The sequence below is a fragment of the Hippoglossus hippoglossus genome, chromosome 17 (assembly GCF_009819705.1).
Source record: "Hippoglossus hippoglossus isolate fHipHip1 chromosome 17, fHipHip1.pri, whole genome shotgun sequence".
In the NCBI taxonomy this organism is placed as follows: Eukaryota; Metazoa; Chordata; class Actinopteri; order Pleuronectiformes; family Pleuronectidae; genus Hippoglossus; species Hippoglossus hippoglossus.
This window is the reverse complement of record NC_047167.1, coordinates 9,970,655-9,984,497: the sequence shown is the minus strand read 5'-3', so window position 1 is coordinate 9,984,497 and position 13,843 is coordinate 9,970,655. Positions and strand designations below refer to the sequence as shown.

The following is a 13,843-nucleotide window of genomic DNA, read 5'->3' as shown; positions in this document are numbered from 1 at the left end:
TGCAGCCTCATCTCCTGCAGTTATAGGCAGGAAACAAGGACAGTCTGTAGAGAGGCATGGTTTACTAAAGTTCAGTGGTCGATAGGGCTGGAGAGTGTGAGAAAGAGGGAAAGGAATCAGCAGAGGGAGATAAAGAGAGGGGCAGGGAATGTCTTCTAGTTACCTCTGGGGAAATAGTTTTCTCTGCATCCCCTCCTTGCGTCCTTTGGGCCCCATTACTAGATTTGATGGCTGTGACCCAGGTCACAGCCGGGATCGGAGTTTGTAGATCAGAGGCCTCTTCCCCCCATGGAGGCTCTGTGACCTCCCTGCTGCACATCCTGTTAACCAGCATGGGATAAACAAAGCCCGAAACCTCCTGCTAAGTTCCTCCATCTCCAGCGAACCCTTTTTTAAACCAGCACGACGAGACGGGGTCTCCAGTTTCAACTTGTGTCCCTGTGCAGTACATTTGTTTTATGCATCGTAATCCGTGCAGAATGTCAGTAGCCATTTCCAAAGGTAAACTTTGTCAGACCACTCAAGTACTGTCTTGATGTGCAATTTTGAGGTACTTCATGAGTATTTCAAATTATGATACTTTTTATTTACTGCATTTATTTGATAGCTATTGTATATACTGTAACAAAGAGAAAACACAGATTCAACCCGTTTAATCATGCATCAGTATTAATAATCCAGTCATATAATACATCATGGTATCAAACATGCAAATGGGACAATTTTCTGCATAATGAGTACTTTGACCATATTTTCTGATAATAATTCTGTACTTATGAAAGACTGGTGATGCAGGACCAGACTGTCAGAAACAGACTCCATGAGGGTGGCATGAGGGCCCGACATCCTCTAGTGGGACCAGTGCTCACAGCCCAGCACCCAGCAGCTGGATGGACATTCACCAGAGAACACCTGGATATGCAGGTCAGCCACCGGCACCCCGTGCTCTTCGCAGATGAGAGCAGGTTCACACTGGGCCCATGGGACAGGAGTGAAGCAGTCTGGAGATGCTGTGGTGAACTTTATGCTGCCTGTAACTTCATCGAGCATGACCAGTTTGCCGGTGGGTCCTGGTAGGGTCGCACGGACCTGTATGTCATGGCCAACGGTACCGTGACTGTTGTTAGGTACTGGGATGAAATCCTCGGGGGGTTGTCAGACCTTATACTCGTGCGGTGGGCCCTGGGTGTTCCTCCTGGTGCAGGACAATGACCAGCCTCGTGTGGCCAGAGTGTGTATGCAGTTCCTGGATGACTAAAGCATTGATGCCATTGACTGGCCTAAATCCCATTGAGCACCTATAGGATGTTATGTATTGGTGTATCAGACGTCGCCAAGTACCACCACAGACTGTCCAGGAGCTCACGGATGCCCTGATCCAGGTCTGGGAGGAGATCCCCTAGGACACCATCCGCAGACTCATCAGGAGCATGCCCAGACGTTGTTGGGAGTGCATACAGGCACACGGGGGCCATACACACTACTGAGTCACATTATGAGTTGAAATGATGAAATTCACGCAAGTTGGATCAGCCTGTGATTTCAATTTTGTACTTAGATTTTTGGTGTGGTTTTGAAACCAGCCCTCAATGGGTTGATGATTTTGGTTTCCATAGATGGTTGTTACGTCATTTTGTTATTAGATATTTTGAACCTGAATAATTTGTTCATCAAGATCTGATTCCACTAGCTAGTTGCTTTTGTATGTTGTTTTGTGCAGGGCAGGTTGTGTACAGTGGATTTTGTTGAATTCAGCTTTGTGCTGTGGCTTGAGATGGGAGGAGAAAAATAAGTGATCCAAAACAAGGTCAGAAAAACCAAAGCAACAAGCTGAAAGATGGCAAAATGCTCAGAACAGAAGCAAGTGAACAATTTGATGAGAATTATCACTTATATGGTTTGGATGAATGAAAGTGGAGACACAACAAATTGAGTCTACTTCTCGGAAAGTAGCGAACATTTCATACCAACACTTACAGTTCCCAGATACATGTCTGTAAATACTGCCTACAGACAGACAAACAGACAGACATGTCCACTGCTGGTGTTTTCTCCAGGCTGAGTTAGACCTTGGTGGCATGCAGACAAACAGGGAGTGGCCTTGGGATAGAGAGGGAGGGAGACGGGGGGAAATGGAGAGATGGTAAACACATGCCACCCGTAAGGTCTGGATGTGTGGGTGGAGTAGAGAGATGGATAGGGGCGGAATGATGATGACAGGGAGAGGGCTGGGGGTAAGATGATAGCAAGTTGTTTTGAAGCACGGGGATGTTGTTGACTGTGAAGCCTGTTGAATAGCATACTAGAAATTGCCCCCCTCTTTTATATTCTCTTCCTACTTTACTTTACTTTAGGTCGACGTGAGAATAAAGCCACTGCAGTTTGTTAAACGTTCCTCGGTTTGTGATTGGCAGTCAGATTCAGGCTGAGGGAGATGATTTCTAATTTGCTTCAGGATGCGGTATGATGACCACAGAGTGCTGGGCAGCTTGTTCATTTGTATATGCTCACATGTGGCTCCGGAGGTACATTTTTCGCTCAGTGAACCAGAGTGTACGCACTTGTTTTCTGCAAGACAGATTAGCAAGACGTATAACCTGAAAAACGGTGTTCCTCTCTCCCTCTTGCTTGCTCTTCACTTATTGCCGGGTGTCAAGTGCCAGCGTGCAGCCCCACTTGGTTCTGCCTGTCTGGCTTTAACTCAATGGACGGCTGGCAGGATTGAATTCGTGTCTCTGTGTCAGTTGCGCTTCATGTTACCGGTCGATGCCTTTGCCGGTTGAAACTGCAGCTGCTGATCATGGTTGCTGCAGAATACGTAATGGTGAATAATCTGGACTGTGAGCGGAACTTCACCTGTGTTGCTTTTGGCAAAGATATGCATAAACAGTAATTGGGCCAACAGAAAGAAAAGCACCTTCCATTAAAGCATTTTTTTTAATCATGCTGTAGCTCCTTTAAGAAGCACTTTCAAATCATGGTGTGTTATTGGGTTCTAAGCTTATACTGTAAAAACCATTAGGATGCATTTTCATACCAGAAAGAAGAGAAGGTGTTAACAGTTATATGAGCCATGATTTACCATGTTTGAACTTGTAAAAAGTGACCCCTAATCAAGCAATTTTATAAAATGAAATTATATGAAACAAAATTAAATAAGTCAGTATTTTCCACCGCATGATAAACTAACTAAAAGTGACAACTCTAGGTCTTGTTCAACTTTGATTAAACATTAATCAATTAAAATCAACTTAATAATGGTTAGGAAATGGTGCTAAACAAATATATCAAATATCAAGGCAGTGTGCTATAGCTGTTTGCTCGTTGTGTATTGATTTTACAGCTAAAATAAATTCACCTTCTACACAAGTATATCAGTTCGAAGCCGTGTGCCAAATAGGGAAAAGTAAGGTGGAAAATGTAAAATCATTAAACCTACAGTCAACATATGCAGCAGGGTTAGGGTATATAATTACGGCCCAGTGCCAGTTTTGTCTAGAAATACTTAGATTCCTCGTCAGAGTTTAAGTGGGGATAGGAATTGTGAAGACCAAAGTATTTCTAAAAACTTTAGTGGCGCTGCCCTCTGCTGGACAGAATGTAGACTGCACAGCTTGAATCCAGTAATAAATGTCACTTTCTTTAGATATATTCGACCACCATAAAGTCAATTTTGTTTGTGGAAATAGAAATGTGACAATGACATCAAGTAATTTAACTTGAACTCAAAACAGTGCAGCAGATTTACCAACTATCAACTTGACCTTTAGTCATTAAAAATAATCCACTCAAGTTTCATTGGGCTCTAAGAGTGTTTATACTGGAGATATGAGAAATCTACACTAAACAAGATCAAATTAACTCTTTGTTTCAAGGGAACACAGCTGACTTGGATTACTTCATTTTGCGGGTTTTCATACTGCCCCGCTCTCTGGACTAGTTCCACTATAAAGTATGGATTTTAGTAGATCACCTAGTGAATTTCATTATCAGAACTGTCATGTTCCAAAATTTCCACCTTGCCTAAAAACGTCCAGTTTATTTCCACATCTGGGTGCAAGGAGGTTACCTGTATACACCTGTATACCGAGAGCCAAAAAACTGTTGAACACTTACTGCTTGTGTCAGAGAAGTCAACTAACTGTTGCAGCCCTAATATGTGTTAATTATAGTGAAGGAGGAAAATAAAGTTAATCTTCTACTGAAAAAAAAAAAACTGGACTTCCACACTTTCATCTTGATAACGAAATTTATTTCAAAACAATCTGAAGGAGTGAGATGTTTGCCATTGCAAGCAAAGCTGATGGCGTCTTCTACTTCACATCGCTGGATGGCACCTCACATCTTCAGCGGGCACTGTGAATAAAGACGAGTTAAGTTACAACTCATCTCAGAAATATTAACATCTGACACAACTAACTGCCTTCAAAAGATTCTGTGTAAACAAGACAATACAAACAAAGAACATGGAAATGTAATCTATTCCAGGGATGAAATTTGATGAAAGTACCAGATCTAAAAGGATAGTTCACCCAAAAATTTGAATTCACTCACTACGCTGATGTAGGGGGGGGTGAAGTATTTGAGTCCACAAAAAACTTTGAGTTTCAGGGATTAACAGTGTTGCAGCCAAATCCAATACAATTTAAGAAAATGGTGACTTCTTCAAATGTAAAAACAAAATTTACACCATGTTTTTAGCACGAATGTCCGCTGTGATCCACGCACGAACCCGGCTCCAGAGAAGGATAAGAGCGGACATTTAGGCTAAAAACACAGTGTAAACGTTTTGTGGACTCAACCACTTCACCCACCCCTCCATCAGCATAGTGGTGAGTAGATAATGACTATTTTCATTTTTGGGTAAACTATCCCTTTAATTTTGTGAATCAATGCCAGTGTTGTCTTATTGTGATCAAGTGCTGCTCTGTCTAACGCAATCATCCATCTCCTGTTTGGTGTTTCAGGAATAACAGTCCTGTGATCAGCAAAGAGAACCACAGACCACTACACATGGCTGGAATACACAGCAGCAATGCATTTGAGCCACAAGTGTCTATTTAAATCAGTGCTGAGCAAACCTTTGTCGCTCAGTAAGACAAAGATGAAACTAACACATAACAGTTCATGGGCCCAGCATTAATCATATTAGTGAGGCTTTCACTTTGTTGATATTGGGGTCAAAGAGCTTCTAATTCAGTTCGATGGTTAAAATAGTCCAATACAACAGGGGTGAATATTACATCAGTGTTGTACCATTACATTGTTCAGGGGTTCATAATGTATCTTGTTAGGTGACCTACGATACAATATTTTGTTTAGTTCCAGATAATAAAATTGCAGTTTGGATAAGTCTATAAATGTGAAAGCCCATGTGTGGACAGACATTTAAGTCAAACACACATAAGTGAACTGACTCGGCCTGGTCCATGTGCCCTCACCTATCGCAGCCTCCTGGCCTCTCTTTCAGACTCCAGAAGTGTGAGCACATCTCCCTCTCTGACTGGGCCCTTCACGTTCCTGATGATGGAGCGGTTGCTGTCGTCCATGAACTCAACACGGACCTGCAGGTACACACAGATCACATTAAATACAAGATGTCCTGGGTGAAAATCTGACACATGACGGTCTGCTTCAACGTTTTAAAAACTACTGATACATACACAGCAGCATTTCTACAGGGTTTATCAAGTTTAACAGCAGATTTTGATACTGAGGTCGACTTTAAGAATTAGGAAGTTGATGAAATTACCAACGTTTCTAATTTTGGTCAAAACGTCACAGCTTTGCACACGAATAATTCACAATTATCTCGTTGATCAACCAATGCACAAGCTAAATATTGAACCCAAATGAATGGATTCGAAAATACATTAACTTTGAGGTCCAAATATAAATTTAGTCTGACTTCAAGATCAATGCTTATGGAGATTTACCAGCTGTTGATTTATTTAAACTTTATAAATACAAAGATGTAATATAAGAACCATTATAGCTCACTGCAGTTAAGGCCATTAAAAGATGAACCTACAATACAGCAACATGAAAACAGGCTTAGACCAGAGAGTACTTGATGGACACATGATACTGATGTTATTCCAGGAGCTGCTCAGTTGACTTATAATTTAAAAAAAAGAGAAGAGCAGCAGAAACACTACGTTTCATTGACGAAATGTCGCCTTTAGCGTGTTAGCATTAGCATACCTGTGTACATTGTCCCTGGGAACCAGTTCTTCCGAGCACCTTGGTGACCTGAGAACAAAACGTACATGTTAGGAACACGGCAGCATTACAGGTGAATGTCTCAAGTAGTGAGCGCACACGGTCCTGAGCACTGAGCTCCAGCCGGTGGTGGAGGATCAGACCGGAGCATGGACAGGCCTCCATGATGGAGGCTCGAGAGCCGCGCTGCGGTGCGCTAATCTCAGCTTTAAACCTCACTTAGCTTCGACTTGTCGGCACCGTGTAAGATGTTAATACTTTATGTAACTATCTATCCGTCTGCATTTCTTCATTTACTATATATTAATGGTTTTCTTACTCTGGCGAGCTTGATCGGCTGCACGCGGCTGGCGTCCATGTTGTCAGGTTAGACCGGAAAGGACGTCACGTGCTGCGGGGACGGTCTATATCCAGAGTTAAATCTTTCAGTTTATTCAAGTTTGATCATGTTTTGTAAAAAAAACTATTTTATTAGAAGTAACTTTAAGGCAACGCGTGGATAAAATGGTTAATCGTGTTAATTAAATTAATACATAAACATTTTTGAACAAAAAGTTTATTTGTTAAATCTTAGTCCATACTTCCGTTTCCGCTAGGTTGGGAACAACCATTGACAAAATCATCCATGGGTGGAGACTGGGCCATACCATTATTTGCTCTCTCTTATATTATATTATATTATATTATATTATATTATATTATATTATATTATATTATGAATAAATAGATCTAGATTAATTAGATTTTCTTTGCATGGTTTGTTTTGTTTTTATAAGTTATATCTATATATATATGTGTGTATGTATGTATATATATATATGTATATATATTTATTCTTAATGTTTTCTACAAAATATATTAAAATCTGTGCATGTCTCCCCGTGGATCACAGTTAGTGATCAATGGTCTTTTCTCTTTTCATTTTGCATCAGTCACATTTTTGCCATTGTTTACTACCAATTTTCTTATCAAGATTCTGTGAACTAGAATTTAACCTATACATTAAATGTAATTTGTTCTGACTTAGTATTATTTCCTCAAAATTAGAAGTTATTTTGATTTGGCTTTACTTTGTTTTGTATTAAACTATTCATGCTATCGCAATGCTGAAAGGCTTTTGTTGGAATATAGAGAAAAAGAGTTAAACCAAATATAGATTCAGTCTTTATTTTACTGTTCGGCACATGCACAGAAGGACTGTAGCTGCATGGGACTAGCTTGTGTAATCTACCTGCACCATTAGTACTTCCTTCCTGTGAGAAATCTCTCCTCAGCCTTGTTAGCAACACAACACAGACATCGCACCACCCCTTCTGCCTTTCCTCCTCTCAGAACTCAAAGCCTTAAATCACAACACTAATCCTTGTGAACAGTATTTTTAACTTGCGTTTGGACTGAAAGAACAGCAATAGGATTAGAGAATCAGTGAAGAGGCTGAATCCCTAACTCGTGCAGTTGATCTTCTTGCATGCTGAGAGACAAGCACCAGAGCTTTGACTTTATCTTCATTTCAACCTGCAAGCAGCACGTTTTAAAGGACAAGGGTAAATGGAGATCTTGGGGAATGCTGTTGTGGTTGTTTTTCTCTGACTTGATCTGAACTCGACGCAGAACTTTTTTCTGGCTTTGTCTTCTGAGAAACAGACACAATGGCGACTATAAAGCCAAAGTTGAAGGTGCTGAAAAAGCGGCGCTCGAGTCTTTTTGCGACCATAAAACGGGAAATTAGTTTTTCTCAAAGCATTGAAGAGCAGGAGTGCGAGTTCCCTTTTTCGCAGGAGAGCTCGGTGAAACCATGGACGTCTATGGACAACCTTGATGCTCCTGATGAGAAACAACAACCAAAAAAAGAACCGAAAAAAGAGGCTATGAACCCAAGGAAATTAAACCTCGTCAACCTTAACGTGGGTGGAAGGGTGTTTCACATCCCGAAACATTTGGTCCTCCGACACCCAAAAACCAGGATTGGTGTCCTTGCCCTCTGTGATGATCCAGTCAAGCGCCTGACGCTGTGTGATGATTACAATGTTCAGAACAACGAGTTCTTTTTTGACAGGGACCCCAGGTTTTTCCACTACATTTTCCACTTCTACTGCAGTAATGTCCTGTGGGTGATGGATAGCCTTTGTCCTGTCAACTTTGAGGAAGAGATGTCATTCTGGGGCCTGAAACTGAAGGACACTCCAAGGTGTGCTGCAGATCCACGATTAAGTACTCACTATGTGTATTGTGTAGCTTTGCCTGTTACTGTTTGTGTATTTCAAGTGTGACTTTTTAAAAATGTTTCTTAAATCTGCCCCTCCTCTGCTCAGGTGCTGCCGTATTTTGTTTGAGGAGAAAGTGGATGACATTCGAGACCAACTCAAGGTCAACCAGGAGCTTATTGACGAGATTAAACCTCACCAGGACGAACAAGGTTACAAGGCCATGTTTCTTGGAAACTTCCGGAAGGCCCTCTGGGACTTGATGGAGAATCCCTACTCCTCGCTTTCAGCCAAAGCATTTGCTGTGTTTTCCAGCCTCTTTGTACTTATCTCCATTGTTGCCATGACAATGAACACAGTGAAAGAACTCAGGGAGTACAAGCTCGCCGGCAGAACCTACATGGAGTGGGTGGAGATTAGTTCAATCCTATTCTTCACGTCCGAGTACTTTTTGCGACTATTCACCACATCCGACATCAAACGTTTCGTGAAGAGCGCCCTCAACTTTGTGGACATTGTGGCTGTCATGCCCTACTTCTTACAGCTCATGTTCGAAACGTTTGTTATAGATGCAGAGGACATGAACGCACAGGAAGATTTGAAGGCCATGGCAAGGGTCAGTAAGGTCAGCAAGGTGCTCAAGGTTGTCAAGCTGATGCGTATCTTCCGTATCTTGAAGCTCGCCCGCCACTCCACCGGCATGAGGGCCTTTGGTTTCACCATCCGCCAGTGCTCTGAGCAGGTACAGAGGAACATCACACAGATACATGAAAAATACACACTGGATAATTAACAGGGGGTGACACACACAAAACAATAGAACACATGTAACTCCTAAACAGGTAGCCACATATTATATTGACACATGATTAATTGTATATGAAAGTGGTCACTTGTTCTTATTTACTTTATGTTCTGGCCCATGACTTCATCATAGATCACAGTTAATGATGACTGTGTGTCTAAACTACATATTTCCTTTTCTGTATGTATATATTTTTTTCTTTGCATTTTCATAGAAATATTATGTCAACTGGAATTTGATGCTGATGAATTTAGCATTTAGCAGCTAAAGAGACAGATATTTATGACCGTGTTATTAGGGCCACGTTGAAGAAAAAATATCCTTAGATTTTAATAATGAATTTTCAATATAACAAGAAAAATATTGTTGATATTTCACTCAGTTGGTAAAGATTTAAAATAGCCCCAAATGCCCCAAAACATGACTCTAAAATGAATACCTCTTTTGTTCCACATCTGCATGTGTTCTCCAAATAGATATAATTTTGCTAACAGGTTTACCATATCAACTTCATAAGATGATGTTGTGTTTTTAACTGGTTTCCTCTGTGACCAAAAGTCAGTTAATGCAGGTTTGGGGTTCACATTGGCAACTTGGTTGCTCAGGAACCTTCAAAGATTTATGGAAACATTTGTAGGAAGAGAAGTAGCACGGAAAAGGTTGATAAGTGTCATCTAAATGTGTCAATCATGTTAGAAGTTCATCTGAGGGGAGGAGTACTCATTTTAAGCACATTTATCAAATATGGGATTTAATTTACTAATGTGAGAACTCCAGATGCTTTGTTTTTTTTCCTTTAACCAACTTACTGTGATAAACCTTAACATCATCACATGACCTAATTGGTGGTGCAAGATCTATAAATATATTGCTGTGCACTGTTCTTGACATATACTCTTCTGTTCTTATTCAGGTATGCTGTCTGTTCCTGTTCATTGCTATGGGCATCTTCACCTTCTCTGCTCTGATGCACTCTGTGGAGGTGGATCAGCCTGGGACACCGTTCAGCAGCATTCCAGACGCCTGGTGGTGGGCCGCGGTGAGAGCCATAAACTACACATCTTTGCCTAAATGCTAAATAACAGGAATGTGTTTGTATCAGGACTGTGGTCAGACCTCAGACCTGTGATTTTAGTCACTTTTTAATGAACTTAACTGGATCCAAATATTTAAATAATCAAAATAATTTTTTTCTTTTCTTACATTTCCCCTTAACCTTGAATATGTAATGAATGAAGTAAAACTGGGATTATGTCATGGTTGATATAACACAGTCCAATTTAATTTGCGCTAAACTACATATTCATATGATGCTGGGTAACACCTGAATGGCCTCTCATGTTTTTATTGCTATGAACGGAGCAAGAATTGGAGAATTCAACCAGCTCTTATGGCTGCTACTTATGGCTGCTACTTATGGCTGCTACTTGGACTTTGCTAAGCTGTTTCGCTTCACAGTGCTGCAGGGACTGAGCAGAGGCTCACGGGGGGGTGTGTGTCAGCATGATTAAGCAGTGCGGTGGATTTCAGGTGTCAAGGATTAGGCCTACCGGGATTTGCTGCTGTCTGCCTAGTCAGACCAAGACAAGAGTGCACAGGACAGCACAGAGTCATGTCCTGGGCTATTTCTGTGGATCTACCAAGCCAGACGATAGAATTATATATAAAGACTCATTGTGTAATCTCATTTTGTGAATGAATAGTTGGCCAAACAGAGTTTAACATAAGTCTCTCAAAAGATGGACACAGGATTATTACCCATCTAACAGTAAATGTGTCTTAACAGTTGTGAAGATCCAAGCAGTGTTCACCTGAAAAGCTTCTGTCTTGTTCTTTGTCTTGTTGTAAATCACCGAATCATCAAATTATCACCGTCATTCGATGGCAGATCTCCTACAACGGGGTCAACATGGAAAACAAATGTGTTATCTCCCGCAAAGCTTTTACAAAATTTGACTTTCTTCATTTTGGCCTCAGTGCTACTGTACATCGTCAGCATCTCTCTGTTTCTTTTCACTCTCATTTAAGGACATTTGTTTTTTTATTTATCTGGCGGCAGCTGTCAACTGATATGTGTCTAATCCTCTGTAATTCCACTAATGCGTCTCGTTCTCGGCCAAACACAGTGATTGCATTCGAGAGATCGCAAAGTGTTGCAGTACATTCCTGGGAGTTTATTTAATCTTTCTCATTCTCAACTTGCAACCCGCCCAATGATCAGTTAACAACATATTTTGATCATCAGATTCTCTTGAAGCCAGGGCCAGAGGAAATGTTTGGGGCAGGATGAAAAGTTCCATGAGGATGAGAAATTCCAATTAACATTTCCATCGTGTTCCATATTTATTCATGTTAAAAATCCAAAGTGAGAACAGGAGTATAGAGTATGTTGTGCCAACTTATTTTATTCAAACAGTAAAGCAGCGTCAGCAGCAGAGTACAAATCACTTATTCAACATGGCTCCTGTTACTCTTTTTCTTCCTGCAGGTGAGCATCTCCACTGTGGGCTACGGAGATGTCGTCCCCATCTCCTATCTTGGCCGCTGTGTGGCATTTGGCTGCATCTCGTTCGGCATCATCCTCAACGGCATGCCCATCTCCATCCTCTTCAACAAGTTCTCCGACTACTACGCCAAACTGAAGGAGCAGGAATACACGTTTTCAAACACGGAGCGCACCTTCCAGCTCAAGAAACGTATGAGGCGCAAGTTTGACAACTGCTATGAACCACAGCCAGAGGACTCGGAGGACGATGTCCACTATCGGCCCTGCGAAAGGCATGAGGACTGATAGGAGCTGCAGTGTCGCATACGCTCTAACCCTAAATCGCCTTATCACCCATCGGTCCGGAAAGTGTAAGACCCCATCTGCCTCCAACTCTGAGTGTGCGTGATTTAAGATAAAGAGTCTAAGCGGAGTAAATGGAGGCAGCAGCATTAAAGTTGAGATAATCTTTAAGCCTCGACTTTACAGTAGGTTGCTGTTTGCACGCCATGAGTGACGACTCTGTCGAATGAGACATGATGCTGCCACTGGACAGCTTGTGATATGTTTCTAAGAAAAGGAAGTGGCTGAGTCTAATTCTGACCCAACTGAAATAGATGTTTGACATAAGGAGGTCAAGCACTAACATTATTAAGGAAGCAATGTTGTACTGATCACTTCGAAGGGGCAAGATGCTTGTGAAGAAATATTTTTATTCGAAGTGCTATTCATGAACTGTTGTGGACAATGCCTGATACATACACTGTATAATTCTGATGTCAGGCTTGTATAAGATTCTGGCCAGTAGCTGTAACGGTCTTCCACTTTTTGAGTGTAATTTAGTTGCAAGGGATTACCAGGATTTGCACTTGCGCCTCCTGCCTGGTTCGACAGGAGCAGAAGCAGATCATGTCCGGGGCTATTTTCATCCAACGCATCCAACGTGCTTACAAGTCACTCTCATGAATGACAGCAGAATCCATTTGTTTCTGATATAAGTCTCTCAAGCAAGGAAATGGAGATGAGAGACAGTGGGGCTTATACTTGTCATTGAGCATGTAAGTGTGGCACAATCCCTGCAGGGAGAGAGAAGTGAGCTCCATGGTGTTGGATCAGTCATGGTCTGGTTCTGGAGTCAAAACTGTCTCTGACTGCTGGCTGTGTTTAGCTCTATTGCTACGTTCATTAAAGATCCCATATTTTACACCTTGTTATTAAGTTTATATAGATCTCTGAGTTCCTCTCAACATGTCTCTTATTTACATTAAAAAAACATGAAAAGGTGTATTTTGCACAATATGGCCCCTTTAAACCAGTTCCTCAACAGTTCTTTAGAGACCAGACATATTTAAAGTGTTTAAGTGTTGTGTCGACCTCTCAATGCATTGGTCAAAGACATTATTCCACCCATATGAAACATAATTAAAAGCAGTCATGTATGTTCAATACATTTTTGTACAAATTACCAATACATTACAAATGCTTCCTTGCTTTCGTCACAGTGATACATTTGTCCGATTTCTATCTCCATTCCCTCTGATGCAACCGAGTGTCACTGAGTGAAATCTGTGGATCAATTTCACCCTCCTACATGGGTGGTTGTAAATGTATGACGCTGATAAAAGCTGCCATGTGCAAAACAAAAGGTGTCAAAAGAAGGACATTTCATGATATGTATTTTATTTTATAGGCAATTCTTGTATTATTTATGCCATTTCGTTTTTCAGAGTGGAAATCTGTGTATTACAGTAACTGTAAATAAGGCTGTAAAATGTGTCATTATTTTGTCTTTATTGTGCATAAACACACACAAATACATCACAGTTTGGACAGCAGTTTGAACACAGATTTATACTTCTCAAAAATGAATTTCCTTCTGAATAATAAAAACAATCTCCTCATAACACTCTGTCTTGTTATTTCCTTTTGAATACAAAGAGACTTGATGTGTGTGTATATTAACAGACACTTGTCTCATTTGTCTGATGGAGGACGCTGCCTGTCTAATAGTGTTACAGGATAAGGTATATGGGAGAGATGCCAGTGGTTTAATTGTGTCGTCAGCGTCTATTAAATCTCAACAGTACTGAGAAGTTCTGGCTGTCTCATGTGACTCAGGCAGGACTG

At 41.1% G+C, this 13,843-nt stretch overlaps 2 protein-coding genes and 1 long non-coding RNA gene across 3 annotated transcripts; 2 read left to right on the top strand and 1 right to left on the bottom strand.

Annotated features, from left to right (window-relative positions):
• Positions 1-4,230: 4,230 nt before the first annotated feature.
• On the bottom strand, positions 4,231-6,654 carry rps28 (ribosomal protein S28). The gene is made up of 4 exons (XM_034613128.1): positions 6,542-6,654; positions 6,205-6,252; positions 5,442-5,564; positions 4,231-4,356 (listed from the first exon to the last, which is right to left on the bottom strand). Exons 1-3 carry the CDS (start codon positions 6,578-6,580, stop codon positions 5,442-5,444), a joined length of 210 nt encoding a protein of 69 aa, XP_034469019.1. The 5' UTR covers positions 6,581-6,654; the 3' UTR covers positions 4,231-4,356.
• On the top strand, positions 4,819-6,124 carry LOC117777989. Its single transcript, XR_004616711.1, has 2 exons — positions 4,819-4,863; positions 4,900-6,124. It is a non-coding gene; the product is annotated as an uncharacterized LOC117777989 (long non-coding RNA).
• A 753-nt stretch (positions 6,655-7,407) lies between the features above and the next one.
• On the top strand, positions 7,408-12,541 carry si:rp71-39b20.4 (potassium voltage-gated channel subfamily V member 2). Its single transcript, XM_034613126.1, has 4 exons — positions 7,408-8,410; positions 8,535-9,168; positions 10,145-10,270; positions 11,720-12,541. Exons 1-4 carry the CDS (start codon positions 7,872-7,874, stop codon positions 12,020-12,022), a joined length of 1,602 nt encoding a protein of 533 aa, XP_034469017.1. The 5' UTR covers positions 7,408-7,871; the 3' UTR covers positions 12,023-12,541.
• The last annotated feature ends 1,302 nt before the right edge of the window (positions 12,542-13,843 follow it).

Bases quoted from the DNA above. Each gene is read 5' to 3' on its own strand.
- rps28 (XM_034613128.1), bottom strand. From the start codon at position 6,580: ATGGACGCCAGCCGCGTGCAGCCGATCAAGCTCGCCAGA. The intron at 6,253-6,541 runs GTAAGAAAACCA...TTTTGTTCTCAG, and splicing joins AGCCGATCAAGCTCGCCAGA to GTCACCAAGGTGCTCGGAAG. The intron at 5,565-6,204 runs GTATGCTAATGC...GTGTACCTGCAG, and splicing joins CCCAGGGACAATGTACACAG to GTCCGTGTTGAGTTCATGGA.
- si:rp71-39b20.4 (XM_034613126.1), top strand. From the start codon at position 7,872: ATGGCGACTATAAAGCCAAAGTTGAAGGTGCTGAAAAAGCGGCGCTCG. The intron at 9,169-10,144 runs GTACAGAGGAAC...GTTCTTATTCAG, and splicing joins TCCGCCAGTGCTCTGAGCAG to GTATGCTGTCTGTTCCTGTT. The intron at 10,271-11,719 runs GTGAGAGCCATA...TTCTTCCTGCAG, and splicing joins ACGCCTGGTGGTGGGCCGCG to GTGAGCATCTCCACTGTGGG.